At 47.3% G+C, this 15,002-nt stretch overlaps 1 protein-coding gene across 4 annotated transcripts in view; it reads right to left on the bottom strand.

The window, feature by feature from the left end:
* TSPEAR (thrombospondin type laminin G domain and EAR repeats) overlaps positions 1 to 15,002 on the bottom strand; it is a 158,893-nt gene that overhangs the window by 65,545 nt on the left and 78,346 nt on the right. For all 4 annotated transcript variants that reach the window (XM_088794514.1, XM_088794513.1, XM_088794512.1 and 1 more), the window contains exon 2: positions 6,242 to 6,462. In XM_088794514.1, the coding sequence (XP_088650640.1) occupies positions 6,242 to 6,462 (221 nt within the window). The remainder of the gene's footprint in view (positions 1 to 6,241; positions 6,463 to 15,002) is intronic.

The following is a 15,002-nucleotide window of genomic DNA, read 5'->3' as shown; positions in this document are numbered from 1 at the left end:
TGCATTAACAAACACTGAACCATTGCTCCGGGGGAAATACAGGGCTAGTACCTGTGAGCATCTGGTCTCATTTTTGTCAACTGCTCATTACACAACCTTGTTTTATGTGTGTCTAGGAAAAACACATGGTATTTTCCTTTAATCAAACATAATGATTCTGACACCAGATGTGTGGGTTTTTCCCACACCGACTGATTCTCCAACGCAAACTGGGTGTCCTACAATTCAGTTCTGACACTACCCAGAGTTAGTGTCAGACCCCACAGGTTAAGAGCTCAGTCCCACAAGACTGCCCTCCACTTCAGATGCCAACTGCAAGTAGCAGGTGTCTGGGTTACCCACAACTTCTGTTCTACTTGGCTACAAATCAGAGGTTCCCACAGCCCCCTCCTCAGTTCAATAATTCATTAGAGTGGCTACAGACCCAGGAAAACAGTTTACTTACTATTGATGATTTATTACAAAGGCTATTTTAAAGGATACAGACAAACAGATAAAAGATACATGGAAGGTCTGGGAGAGTCCTGAATGCAGGGGCTCTATCCCCGTGAAGTTGGGGTGCATCTTCTCCTAGCATGTGGATGTGTCCACCCACCTGGAAGCTCTCTGAACTCCATACTGTTTGGATTTTATGGAGTCTTCCTCAGGAAAGCATGCTTTATCATTAACTCGATCTCCAGCCCCTTTGCCCTCTCTGGAGGATAGGGGTGGGGCAGGGCTAAAAGTTCTAAGCTTCTAATCAGGGCTTGGTATTTCTGGTGACAGCCCTTATCCAGGAGCCACCCAGAGTGTCCTCATGAGAATAAAAGAGGCACCTAGTGATCTATCACTTAGGAAATTACACAGGTTTTAGGAACTCTGTGCCAGAAACCAGGGTCAAAGACCAAATATTAGCAAGAACAGAGGGCAGACAGATAGATAGATAGATAGATAGATAGATAGATAGATAGATAGATAGATAGATAGATAGATAAAGATATAGATATAATTTCACAATGTGTGTTTAACATTCATTGTTGATTCATTAACACTTCCTACAGCAACATAACTCATGCTGAATGAAGCTTATCTAACACTTGTGTTCTCTCTATAAGGAACATCACAGCCTTCTTGCACTTAAGAGGCCATTTTAAACAGCAAAATCACCAATAAAAAGCACAAAAATGTAGAAAATGTGGCACTAAATAGACACAGAAAAGGACCCCATCTATAGTATGAGCTATAGTACTCCCCTTGGGAAGCTATGCCCTGACACCAGTGCCTAGTCCACCCTTCAAAGCAATTTTGGAACTCTTTTTTCTGGAATGGCCATCAGACCTGCCATCATATTACCCTTGATGTCCTGAATGTCATCAAAATGTCTTCTTTTCAATATTTCCTTTATCTTCAGGTAAAGAAAGAAGTCATAGGGGCAAGATCAGGTGAGTAGGGAGGGTGTTCCAATACAGTTATTTGTTTACTGGCTAAAAACTCCCTCACAGACAGTGCCATGTGAGCTGGTGCATTGTTGTGATTCAAGAGCCATGAATTGTTGGTGAAAAGCTCAGGTCGTCTAACTGTTTCAAGCAGCCTTTTTAGCACTTCCAAATAGTAAATGTGGTTAACTATTTGTCCAGTTGGTACAAATTCATAATGAATAATCCCTCTAATATCAAAAAAGGTTAGCAACATCATTTTGACTCTTGATTTGGACTGACGGAACTTTTTGGTCCTGGAGAACTGGCTGACTTCCACTGTGCACTTTGACGCTTGGTTTCAGGGTCGTATTGGTACACCCATGTTTCATCAACCAGTGATAACACAGCTGAAAACATTGTCTTGCCTCTCCACAAGGTCTTGGCAAACTTCAACTCTCCTTTGTTTTTGGTCATCGGTGAGCTCCTTCGGGAAAATTTTTGCACACACATTCTCATGCCAAGATTTTCAGTTGTGATTTTCCTGTTTCTCTATTGGTGTTTACTTGGTCTGCTATTCTTCTCGCAGTCAACTGACGATTTTGATGCACAATTTGACGAATTTTTGCAATGTTTTCATCAGTTTTGCTTGTTACTGGCCACCTTGACCTCTCTTCATCAGTAACACATTCTCTCCCCTCGGAAAAACATTTAATCCATTTGTACAGTGCCATTTTCTTCACGGGATTATCCCCATAAATTTGGACTACCATGTCCCTGATTTCACATCAACTCTTGCCAAGTTTAACAAGAAATTTAATGTTTATTCATTGTTCTAATTCAAGCTCAGAGATTCTCACGATGGCACACAAAAACATGCAACTACAATAATGAACGCCACCCTGCAAGACACCACCACACATTGACACGAACACAGCTGTGAGACATTGATATACCAAGGTTATGAAACCTTACTGAGCTGTTTGTACAGTGCTGCCAATGGAAGCTGCCAATAGTGGCAAGTTCACAAACTTAATTGTCATACCTCGTATATCAATAATAATTTAAGTGTGAATAAATTAAACAATCCAATCATAAGTCAGAGTTGTTAGATTAAAAAAAATGATTCAACCTTATGCTCTCTATAAGAGACACATTTTAGGTTGGTGCAAAAGTAATTGTGGTTTTTGCAATTATTTTTAACCTTTTAAACTGCAACTGTTTTTGCATTAACCTAATAGATTCAAATATGCAAAGAGATTGAAAATAAAAGCATTATGCATAAAAAAGCTGGAGTAGCTAAACTAACAAATAAAATAGACTCTAAAACAAAAATTGTTACTAGAGATAAAGAGGGACATTTTGTAATGACAAAAAGGCCAATCCATCAGGAACATATAATAATGATAAAAATGTATGCAAATAGCAACAGAGCACCAAAATACATGCAGCAAAAACTGATAGAAACAAAGGGAAATAAACAATTAAAAACATTAGTTGGAGACTTCAATATCCTCACGTCTATAATGGATAGAAAACTAGGGAAATCAACGAGGAAATGGAAGATTTGAATGACACGATAAAGCAACAAGACTTAACAGACATTACAGAACACTCCACCCAGCAAGAGCAGAATGCACTTTCTTCAGAAATGCACATGGAACATTCGCTAGGATAGAATGTATGTTAGGACATCAAACAAATGTCAGTAAGTTAAAAAGGATAGAAACAGCACAAAGTATGTTCCCTGACCACAATAGAATGAAATTAGAAGTATTAACAGAAAAACATTGAGGAAACTCACAGATATGTGGATATTAAACAACACACTCTGAAATAACCAAAGGGTCAAAGAAGAAATCAAAAGGGAAATCATAAAACACCTTGAGATGAACGAAAATGAAGACCAAAAGAGCAGAACTTACAGGACTTGGCTAAAGCACTTCAAGAGATATTGATAGCTATAGGTTCCTATCTTAAGAACAAAGAAAGGTTTCACATCAATAATTGAACCTTTCACTTTAAAACAAGAGGTAGGGGGAAGGCAAACTAAGCTTAAAGCAAGCAGAAGGAAGGAAATAATAAAAATTAGAGCAGAAAGAAGTGAAATGGAGAATAGAAAAATAGAGAAAAATCAGTGAAACCAAAAGCTGGTTCTTTGAAAAAATTTAAAAACTGGAAAACTTTTTCACTACAGTGATTATGAAAAAAAGAGAGAAGACTGAAATTACTAGAATCAGAAACAAAAGAGGGGATATTGCTAACAACCTTTAGAAATAAAAAGCATTACAGAGAACTCCTAGGAAGAACTGTGTGCTGATAATTTATATAAATTAGATGAAATGGACAAACAGGAACAAAATAACTGCAAAACTAATTCTCCGAGAGCTGTAAAACATTGTTTCTGTTTTGTTAAAGAAACTCTAACCCAATGGGAAAACATCCCATGTTCGTGGCTCAGAGGACTTAGTAATGTTAATTTAAAATGGCAACATTCTCCCAACCTATCTACATATTTAGGCAATTTCTATCAGAATAGAAACTGACTTCTTAGGAAAAGTTGACAAGTTGATTTAAAAATTCATATGGAATTACAAGGAGCCCAGAATAGTCAAAACAATCTTGAGAAAAAACAAATTTGGAAGACTCACACTTTCCAATTTCAACATTTACTACAAAGCTACAGTAATCAAAACAGTGTGGTACTGGCATTGGATAGACAACAAATCAATATTTATTGATTTACCAATGGAATCAAATTGAGAGTCCAGAAGTAAACCCACACATGTATGGTCAACTGATTTCAACAAGGTGCCAAAAACGTTCAACAGAGAAAGGAATAGTCTCTTCAACAAATGGTGCTGGGACAACTGGAAATCCACATGCAAAAGAATGAAATTGGACCCCTAAATGATACCATATAAAAAATTAACTCAAATTAATCAAAGACCTAAATATAGGAGCTAAAGCTATAAAACTCTTAGAAGAAAACATTGGGGTAAATCTTCAGGACCTCCAATTTTGCAATGGATTCTAAAGTTCATATGACACTAAAAGTATAAGCAACAAAGGGGAAAAAAAGATAATCTGACTTCATCAAAATTAAAAGGTTTTGTGCTTCAAAAGATACTATCAAGAAAGTGAAAAGACAACCCACAGAATGGGAGAAAATATTTGCAAACCATGTATGTGATAAAGGACTTATATCTAGAATATAAAGAACACATGTAACTCCACAATTAAAAGGAAAGTAATTCAATTAAAAACTACAAAGGACTTGAAAACACATTTCTCCAAAGAAGACACATAAATGGCCAATAAGCACGTGAAAACATGCACAGTATTCATCATGGAAATGCAAATCAAAGCCCCAAGGCTTTGATCCCCATGAGGATGGCTGGACCAAAAATGTCAGATAACAAGGGTTGGCAAGGACGTGGAAAAATTGCAACTGCTGGTAGGGATGGGAGATGGTGTAGCTGCCCTGGGAAACATCTGGCAGTTCCGAAAAAGTTAATCCCCGTGGCCCAGCAATTCCACTCCTAGGCATCTCCCCAACAGAAACGAAACATTCTCGTAGGTCCATGTAAAAATGTGTATGTGAATGTTCACAGCAGCACTGTTCCCAAGAGCCAACAGGTAGAAACAACCACACGTCCATCAGGCGGTGAATGGAGAAACAACTGTAGGGTATCCACACGGTCGAATATGACATGGCCATGTCATCGCAATGACGTACTGATGTGTGCTACAACACAACGAACCTTGACCGTGTGGTCCACACGAGACACCATATGTGATGTGGTTCCGTTTATATGAAATGCCCACACCAGGCGGACCCATTAATGTGCTTAGTGCTGGGAGCTGAAGAGCTAATGTGCTCAGGGCTTGTCGTTGGAGGATGAACACATTCCAAACTGACCGTGCTGCAGGCGGCACTGACAGCACTGAACGGTGTGCATTAAGTTGGTGAATTGTGGGGTGTGTCTCCCATATGTCAATAAGGCTGCCAAAAAATGACTGAGCGAGACAGGAAATGGAAAGAGAAAGCAGAGCCAGCCCCCGGTGACCCACATGTTGGAGGCGTCCGTGGAATGGAGACCTTGCTTCCAGGTACTGGAGTCACTGTCAGGAAAGTAGCTGACAAGACAAAGGCTTTACCCTGAGAACTGGAACTTACATTAAAGAAGAAAACGGCAGTTACAGAGCTGAAAACGCAATAACTGCAACTGAAAACTCAGCTGTTGGATTTGACAGCAGACTCCATGGAACAGAAGGAGAGAGGATTAGTAAGCAGAACTGCCCGGGAAATACTGGATGGAACCAGATCCACAGAGAAAAGACCGCAGGAGGCCCCAGTATGGAGAGGGAGGGCGGACTTGGAAGGATCTGGCACACCCAGGAAGCGCATTGTCCTGGAACCGGAGGAAACGCATGCGTGCTCGCCTGCAGGGGCTCCCAGCCCAGCAGGGGGACGGACCATTAGCTGGCTCTGGGGTGGATGGGACTGCAAGTCACAGGGAATCAGACCCCAAAAGGGGACGTGTTGTCGTTTTTACTGTTGACTTTTCCTGCTAAAGGATGTCAAACTGAAAACTCGAAGCATTATCCCTGGCCTCTGACAGGCCAGCGCACCAGAAAAGTGATCATTGTAGGAATTCCTAGTACAGATCTGGAGCCAATGGCCATAGAGCTCTGCCTGCACACTCGCAGAGATGGGGACCTCACTACCTACCAAGGCTACCCCCCAGGTCTGGGAGACCTTGACCGCTGCCTCGTGCCCTTTGCACGCTCTGGCACTGAGGACTCTGGGTCGTCCTGACACAAAGACCAAAAGTGTCACTGACCTTTGGGGGAAGACTGGGAGGTTTCAAGGTTACGACGATGGAAAATTCTTCAGGAAACAGGTCGCATCTGACGAAAATCCTGGACGCAGGGAAGCTGACGGCGTGGGGGGCGGCGGCCGAGAGCTGGAGCCCCAGCGCACCTTGAACCCGCGTCACGCTGATTCCGCTCGCAGCGCCGTCTGGAGGGACCGCCTCTGCCAGGATGTCCAGGGGGCGCAGGTCTGTGCAAGGAAACCACAGGCGGGTTACGCCAGGTCGAGCGGAGGACGTGACCGGGCGCCCCGCGCACAGACTGAGCGAAGTCTGGGTGGAGCGCAGGGGAGGCCGTTGTGCGCTGAGGGGCCAACGCCTGCTCTGTGACAGGAAGCCACGTTGTTCTGCTACAGTCTGTGTCGTTGAAAGCAAAGCAGTAGGGTGTGGGGAGAGCGTCGCTTCCTGTGCTGTGAAACGAGCGCTCATGGAGCGGCCCTGAAGGCGGCAGGCATAGAAGCATCCATGTTCTCCCACACATCTGAATGCCAAGGGCAGAGGTCACACTGGGGGCCGCTGTGCGTGTGTACGTGTGTGCACGTGTGTGTGTGCGTGTGTGTATGTGTGTGTGTACGTGTGTATGTGTGCGTGCATGCGTGTGTGTGTTGGGGGGTGTCGTGCGGGAGACCCTGCTTGCTGCGCCATTTGTCGTGCGGGGAGGCCTGCAGGGTCTCTGCTCCCGCTCCCCACACAAGAACACAGGATATGGTGAGGCCAAAAAGGAACACCCGCGGAGCCATAGGTAGGGGAGTCATACCACTACGGTCTCACTGGAGGCTGGGTTCACTGGACGTGCGACCTGCTGTCCGTTTTGTCTGCAACCCACCGACGACTCTCTTTCACTCTCCTCCACTCTCCTCGGCTCTCCTTCGTAGCCGCAGCAGTTATATTAGTGGCTAATGGCTCAATGGCTACAGCTGACGGCCAATCAGCCACAGCTGATGGCCATCTACTACCCGAGCCAGCACCCCTCCACGTGAGGCCGAGAGCCTGTAAACTACTTTCTGGGGCTCTGCCCCCACAGGGGGTGTGCCAGATTGTCTCAGGAGGAGTCTGGCATCTGTGGGGGTTGAGGCGGGGGAGGGAGTCTGTGTTCCTGACCTTGACCCAAAGCTCAGGCTGGCTGCAGCATGGAGTTGTGCCTGGTAGGGGACCCTGGAGAGCTTAAGGCTCTGAGTAAACACTGTGCACCCCAAATTCATCCCCCAAAAGACTGGGAAACACTGGGTACATGGGTCCTGCCTGGCAGTGAGCTCATCCTTTTTGGTTTTGGCTGTGGTCCCACCAGGATCCAGCCCCTCCTTCAGAAAACATGGGTTCTCGGCCAGGCAGGCTGCTCAGCTCCCAGAACCCTCCACCGTCTGGCCAAGCCCCAGGCACAGGCAGTTAGGGCCCATTAACAGCGAGGGGGACCTTGAATTCAGCTAATCCCAGCGTCAGCCTCTCCCACACTGTTTAATTGAAATAGCACCTTGCTGAGGTCACCCCACCCCAATCAGTGCCAACACATGCAATCTTGGCTCTGACAAGTGTTCAGGCCACATGCACTTGTGTCTCTGAATCTGCCTCATCCACACACACACAACAAGGTTTTCAAGGTTAACAGAGACTGAGCTTTGCATCTTCCTGGAAAAGCTCCCACTAGGTGCAGAATGAGTGATGGACTGCGTGTACGAAGTTGGAGCTGGACATTCAGACGCAAGCACGTGAGGAGCGCTGCAAATGAATTCTAAGGAATTCAACATGTTCATGGGCACCAGCTGTGTCCATGCTGAGGGCCCAAACGTGCCCCTGGACAACAGAAACCACACGCGCGGGGCAAGAGAACCGACCCAGCCTCTCAGCCATCGGCCCAGGCCAGCCGGCACACGTGAGGCCAGTGACCGCCAGCTCCCCTACCTTTTGCCCCCACTTCCAACTCAGGGTCTTGCAGCTCACCAGACACGCTCTCCTGACTGACCAAGTGCACAGGCGCTGCGAGTCCAGTGAGCAGCTTCAGCCTCCCTCAGACCCACGGCGCCGCCCCTCCCACCTGTCTGAGCCTTCACCAAAGCCAAGCGGCAGAGGCCGAGCCCTGCTTCAGCCAGCTCGTTCTCATCTGGGGGCCCTTCCTGTGCCCCCCAAGGCAGCTTGGAAAGGCAGGTTCAGAAACAAATAGCTGTTGCTTCAGGAACCTACAGTTTAGCAGAGGGTGTGGTAGGCAGATACGCCGGCTCAAAGCAACACGTAAGGTCCTCACGAAACCAATGACCCGCAACTCACCGTACCTCTCAGGGCCTCTGTTTCCTCACCTGTCAAATGGAGGGGCGCTGACTAACCCTGTCAGGACCCAGCTGAGCAGGGAAAGAGCTGAGCTGCCAGGTGTCAGAGGGGACAGCCAGCCAAGTGGAGGGGACAGAAGGAAGGGACAGGGAAGGCTGTAATCACTTACTGCCACAGCACAAGCAGGAGGCTAAACCAGAGGGGCAGGACACCCATCGCCCCACGGGAGGGAAGGGCGCGGCGGGGTCACCTGGGGGAGCCCCAGGACGAAAGCCTCCCCCCCACAGGAGGGAGGGAGAAGGGCTGGGCACCAGCCAGAGTCGGAGTCAGCAAGGCCCAGAGGAACGCAGCTTGGCTGGCGGGAAGGCAGCACCCTGGCTGTGCCCCAAACCTGGGCTGTGGCAGGAGGGCAACGACTTTGTGACCACCGGTGGCCGGGCCTGACACGTCACACACACGATTTGGTCAGGAGCCAGGCTCCTCATGCCCCAGACTTGTTCCTGGGGGACACTCTGTACTGCGGCCCATGGAGACGAGGTTTTCAGGAGGGGCCGATGGCCTCCCATGGGAGCCCAGTTGTGAGCCCCAGGGCCTCAGCCAGGTGAACATCTGGCCACGCTTCAGACAGTGTCTGGGAAGGGGTTCCTCCGTTGGGGCGGGAAGGGAGAAAGAACTAAGTGGCCACCAAAGTCCTCTTTACTCTGGATTTCGCTGGTTGAAACTGTGCCCCAGGGAGCAGGAGCAGTTTCTTTCAAGGATTTGGGCTGGGGTACCCGATGAGACACTGAGACCGACGCCGTAGCCAGTGACAAAACAGAGCAGTTTGGGCCTGAGAAGGGACAGGTGGGGCAATGATGAGAAGAGACCCCAGATCTCAGCGAGGCCTGCAGGCAGGCAGTGGGGTGCCCCAGGAGCCGCGGGAGGGACAGATGGTCACGGTGGGGAAGGGAAAGCTGTGCTCTGTGGGGGCGGAGCTCCAGCTGGAGTCCTTCCTGAACAGACACCCCCTCGTCAAGTCCAGGGTGTGTGAGCGGTGAAGGTCCCATGTCAGAGGGGGACACTGGGGGCTGCCTGTGACCCGGGTCACAGGGGACTGCTCAAACTCAACACACACACCATTGGGAGGAACTCGCTACGTCTGCTCCCATCCAAACGTGAATCTGCACTCGGGAAGGACAGAACCTGAGAGGTGTTGGCCACACCCAGGGCGCAGGGACAGGGAACCCCTCAACACCCACCAGGAAAACATAAGAACAATCCTCAAAAGAGGAAGTAAAAAGCAGGCAACTTAAAAAAGAAACCCAAAGGGCTCACACACATATAACGAAACACTCAAGTCAATAGAGTCAGAGAAATACAAATTAAAGCACTAACAAGATACCATTTTTCTCCTATTATACTGGTTACAAGAGGAACTAGGAAAGAAATGAAAGATGGAGCACAAATGGGAAAATGACTCGTGTCCCCTTTGTGTCCAGACCTGCTTTCTTGTTTTAAAGGAAGTCAAGGGGCGTGGAATGAGGCTGGCCTCTGGGCTCTGACTGGGCCGCTGGGCTCCCAGGGCTGGGCTGCGCTCTGTCCACAGCCTGGAAAGTCAGAGACAGTGTGATCTGAAGCTACCGGGAGGCCCTGAAATAATGACACCAACAACAGCCCAGCAAATGCAGGACAGAGCGCTCCCCGGGCCAGCATGGCTAGGTCCTTAACACACGTCAGTGCGTTTCAATCCCGAACATCTACGCTTCGCTCTCCAGGGCATGGGGTTCCTTGACCAGCTGATACAGAAAAGTCCACACACAGAGCCTGGAAACACACCCGTGTGCTGACCCCATGCATGCCTGCTCAAAACCAGAACCTTCCTTTCCGCCTTTCTCAAATGCTGTCCCTCAGGTAGAGCGACTGCCTAGCCTCAGGGGCACAGGGACATTCAGGAGACGGTGCACACATCTCGCAGGGCTGGCACAGGCCGAGGGGCTGATGGGAGCCCTTTCCGACAGGAGGCTCAGTGGCCCTCCAGGTGCCACCCACGGAACCGTCTCCACTGATACAAAATGTCTCCTCCTGGGCTCATCTCTGCCAGGAGCTGAGAGGTGGGAGAGGCCAAGAAAAAGGGGTGGCCCCTGCCCACAGGGGACCTTTGTGATGAGAACAATGCTCTCGCCTGCCAGGCGTGATTCCCCTGCAATCCAGCCGGCTTGCATGCTCCCTACCGCCTGTCCTCCTGGCGAGTGAACACTGGACAGCGACGAAGCCCCCTGTGAGGGCCTCTGGCTGTGGTGCAGAAGCCCACATGCTCAGCACGCAGGGCTTCACCTGCCTTCGGGTCCTATGCGCGTGAACGCCCAACCCGTCAGCTCGATTAGCCTGAAACCGTGGGATGAGTCCAGGAATTATGGAATCAGAGACGGAAGGGGCCAGGAGATCGGCCTGGTCAAAGCCTCAGGGTGCAGACCAAGACCGTGGGCACAGGAGGACTTGGGGACATCGCTACAGGTGGGGGGTGTATAGTAGTGAGAGCTTCTGCTAGAAAAGAAGGAAGTTGTACAATCAGCCATTGAAGCTGCGACTGAAGGAACCTGGAAACGAGCAAATGAAACCACAGCAAAAGAACGAAAGCAGAAATCAGCGCTGAAAACAAAAGAAAAAGTCAGTGAGATCGAAGCTGGTTCTTTGAGATGGATCAAATGATAAACTTCTAGCCAGACTGACCAGAGAAATACGAGGAGAATCAATTTATCAATACCAGGAAAAAATAGGGACTATCACTAAACACTTTCAGAAATTAAAAGGAGAACGAGGGAGCTTTCTACACGTCAGGCCTGTGCACTTAGCCCTTAGGTGAAGTGGACCCCCTCCCCGATTGGCACAAAACACAGAAACTCGTCCAAGAAGCAGCAGATCCCAGGGATGTCCTGTATCCATTGAAGAGAAGTCCAGTTTCTTAGAAAATCCTGCCAATCATTTAAAGAAGACAAAACGCCAACTCTTTTCATGAGGGCAGCACTACCAGAACCAAAACGTTACACACACAAAGAAACAATAACCACAGACCAACACCCTCATCAATACAGGCACGAAAACCCTGGGTAAAATAGTAGTGAATCAAACCCAGCAACATATAAAAAGGACCAGACATCACAGCGACGTGGTTTGCCCAGGAATCCGACACTGCTCTAGCATTCAAACATCAGTGAATGTGGGTACACAGCAGTTCTGCCCCAGCTTTGCAATTTCCCATGAATCCATAACTATTTCCAAAACGAAGTCTTCCAAATCAATTAATGTAATTCACCATATCAACAGATTTAAAGAGAAAACTATATGATACTCGTACGTAAAAAGCTTTTCGTGAAATCCAGCATCCGTTCACAACAGGACCTCTCAGCGATAAAAGGGGACTTTTTGGAAAACCTACAGGGTCACCAAGTAGCACTTGGCCACAGAACACAACAAAAAGATGCCTCACTCCGTGTGCCACACCCACAGCCCCGCCCCGGAACGGAGACTCCCATGGCTTATCCTCTCCCTCTGCCTTTCCCTCTCTCCATGCACACACACACACACACACACACACACACACACACACACACAGAGGCCATTGTCATTATTTGCAGTGTGGTCTCCCACAAAGTCTCCACAGACACTGAATTAGCAAATGCTGAATCATGACACCTGGGGAAATACAGGGTTGGGTTCCTGGAAGCCTCTGGGCGCAGTATTTTCACCAGCCGATCAACACATAACCTTGTTTGATGTATGTCTGTTTAAAGGCATCTTGCTTATCATACATCTTACTTAACAGCGGAGTACAATCAACTGCACTGCAAGCTCGCCCAAACGAGGCTTCTGCAACCTGTGTTTTCTCCGTGAGGACATCCCAGCCTCCGGAACACCAGACAGCAGTGCAGCTGGATGCTGAGGGCGTGTTAACCAGCCAGCTCGCAAGCACACAGCCCCACAATGTGAAAAACGTGGCACTGAAGACACCTGGGAAGGATACAGCTGAAAGAAGGGGGCGGTGTCTCTTTGTCCCAGCTGGGACCATGCACCATGAGGGGGCTCAAGTTTTGGGGCACGTTGCACAAGCCCACAGATGAGCTTGCAGGCCCTACAAGTATGATTTGGGTTACAAGTGATTTTAGTGAGTAGGTGAATTCATCAATGGGGAACCCAGGACTCATGCGGACTGACTGCGTCTCTCTCCATTTATTAGGCTGGTGCAAAAGCAATTGCAGTTTTTGCATTTATTTTTAACCTTTTGAACCACAATTACTTTTGCACCAACCTAATATCATCCATCCGTCTATATAGATACACATCTAATGTCTTTGTGTATGAGTTTTTAAAATACAAATCGTATCATATGTTGCCCACTATGGTTTAAAAAAACTAAACTGACTACAATGTGGACTCATTCCTGTGAAAATATTTTTCCTCCTCATTTACAGCTGCATAGAATCCCACACTGGTCTGTGTGCTCGATTTCTTCTGCTGCGTAACAAACAACCAAAGCTCAGTGGCTTAAAACAATTTCCGTGAGTTGTGTCACCGTCTCTGGGGCTCAGTAGATGCACTGGGTCTGTGTGGGGCCACACCGTGGGGTGTCACCTGGGAAAGGAGGGAGGTGACGGACGGTGCCTGAAGGGGCTGACAGGGCAGCAGTACAGACCTGAGTCTCTTACCCTGCAAGGACACCACAAAAACATGGACGTCAAACAACACCGCCAGGCAAAGAGAAACTGAGCAAATGCACCACTGGAAGACCCACTGCGAAGGAAATGCTGAAGGGAATTTTCAGGCAGGAGGACAGGCGGACAGGAGGACAGGCGGACAGGAGCACAGCAAGAGTGAGGAGAACTTGAAAGGATCGGTAAGCGGACAAGTGGGAGTGAAAACTGACCTACGTGACCGTCACACGATTGTGGTGACATATTTAAAGTTCCTGATGGGATCGAAACTATAAAGAGAAATGAAATGTATGACAGCACTAACAGTAAAGGGTGAGGAGGGTAAGTGGAGGTAAAGTGTCCGAGGCCTTGGCGTTGCTTTGGAGCTGGTAAGAGAACTAGTGTCCACTTGAATCTCTAGGTCACCACTGAAAGGATAGCACACACCAGGATAATTACCCATGACTACAAAAGGGAAATGAGTAATAAAAATACTTGATGAATCAGAAGTCAGGAAACAATGTAAAAAAGCAGGTTGTGACAAATAAAAAACAGAACCGGATAGTAGATAGAAACCCAATCATCAATAATTAAACCTAAAGTATTAAATATGCCAATTTATAAATAAAGATTGTTAGTTTGGATTTTTAAAAAAAGAAAACCTGTTTGCTACTTCCAGAGCTCGATCCCGAATATAAGGGCACATAAAGGTTGGGAGTAAAAAGGTGGAAAAGGGTACATCATGCAAACACCAACTTGAAAAAGCTGGTGTGGCTTATTACCTGATAAAGTACATTTTAAAGCAAGAAGAATTATTTGAGATCAAGACATTTCATAAAGCTAAAAGGGCCAGCTAGTAAGCTGTAACAATTCTAAATGTATGTACCCAATAACATACACTAAAACACAGAAATAAAAAAATTGACAGAACTAAAAGCAGAAATAGAGAAAGGTGAAATGATACTTGGGGATATTAATATATCCCTCTCAATAATTGATGGAAAAGGAGACAAAAACAATCTCAGAGAGGGAAAGGCTAGTCTAAGTTTGGAGTAAAACACTAGTGTCCATGTACCATGTGGCCTCTGTCCCCCACGTGTGGACAGAACTCGTGACATGCTTTAGCCACAAAGAATACAACGGGGGTGATAAGATGTGCATGGTTACATTACATAAGATCGTATGCTGGCCTTGGGGGAGAGACTCTCTCCTGTACTGGCTGTGAGCAGCCAGCTGTCCCCTCTGAGCTGCCCATGGAGAGGCCATGTGGCAAGAAATGAGGGCGGCCTCCACTCAACAGCCAGCAAGAAACTAAGGCCCTCAGTCGGACCCCCTGCGAGGAACAGAATGCTGACAGAATTTTGTCAGCCCCTTAAAGACCCTGCCCATTACCTCTTCCTTCCTCATTTCTGTGGGGGAATCTACTATAAATCTGATTGCTTCAAATTTGAACTTAAATGTTTCTTTTCCCTCTGACTGTTTTCGACAATTGGTCTTTATTTTGGGTTTTCATCGGTTTCATTAGCATGTGCCTAGGTGTGGCTTCACTAGAAGTTATTCTCTTAAGGTTTGTAGCATTTCTTCAATTTGTAGCTTGAGTCTTAGTTTTGGAAGATTCTTTATCATCCTCTCTCCAAACATTCCCCCATTCTCTCTTTCCTCCCACATGAGACTCCAATGACAAAACAAAACAAAACAAAACAAAAAAAAAGGTGTGAAATCTCTTCGCCATGTTTCACCACATATTTCCCCTCACCAGCCCATCTTAGATGCTTCACAGCTTCCAGGTCACTGATCCCTTC

This window comes from Rhinolophus sinicus, chromosome 17, assembly GCF_057876585.1.
Source record: "Rhinolophus sinicus isolate RSI-liver-muscle chromosome 17, RSI-T2T, whole genome shotgun sequence".
Lineage (NCBI taxonomy): Eukaryota > Metazoa > Chordata > Mammalia > Chiroptera > Rhinolophidae > Rhinolophus > Rhinolophus sinicus.
Note: the sequence above shows the minus strand (reverse complement) of the source record. Positions and strands in the feature narration are given on the sequence as shown.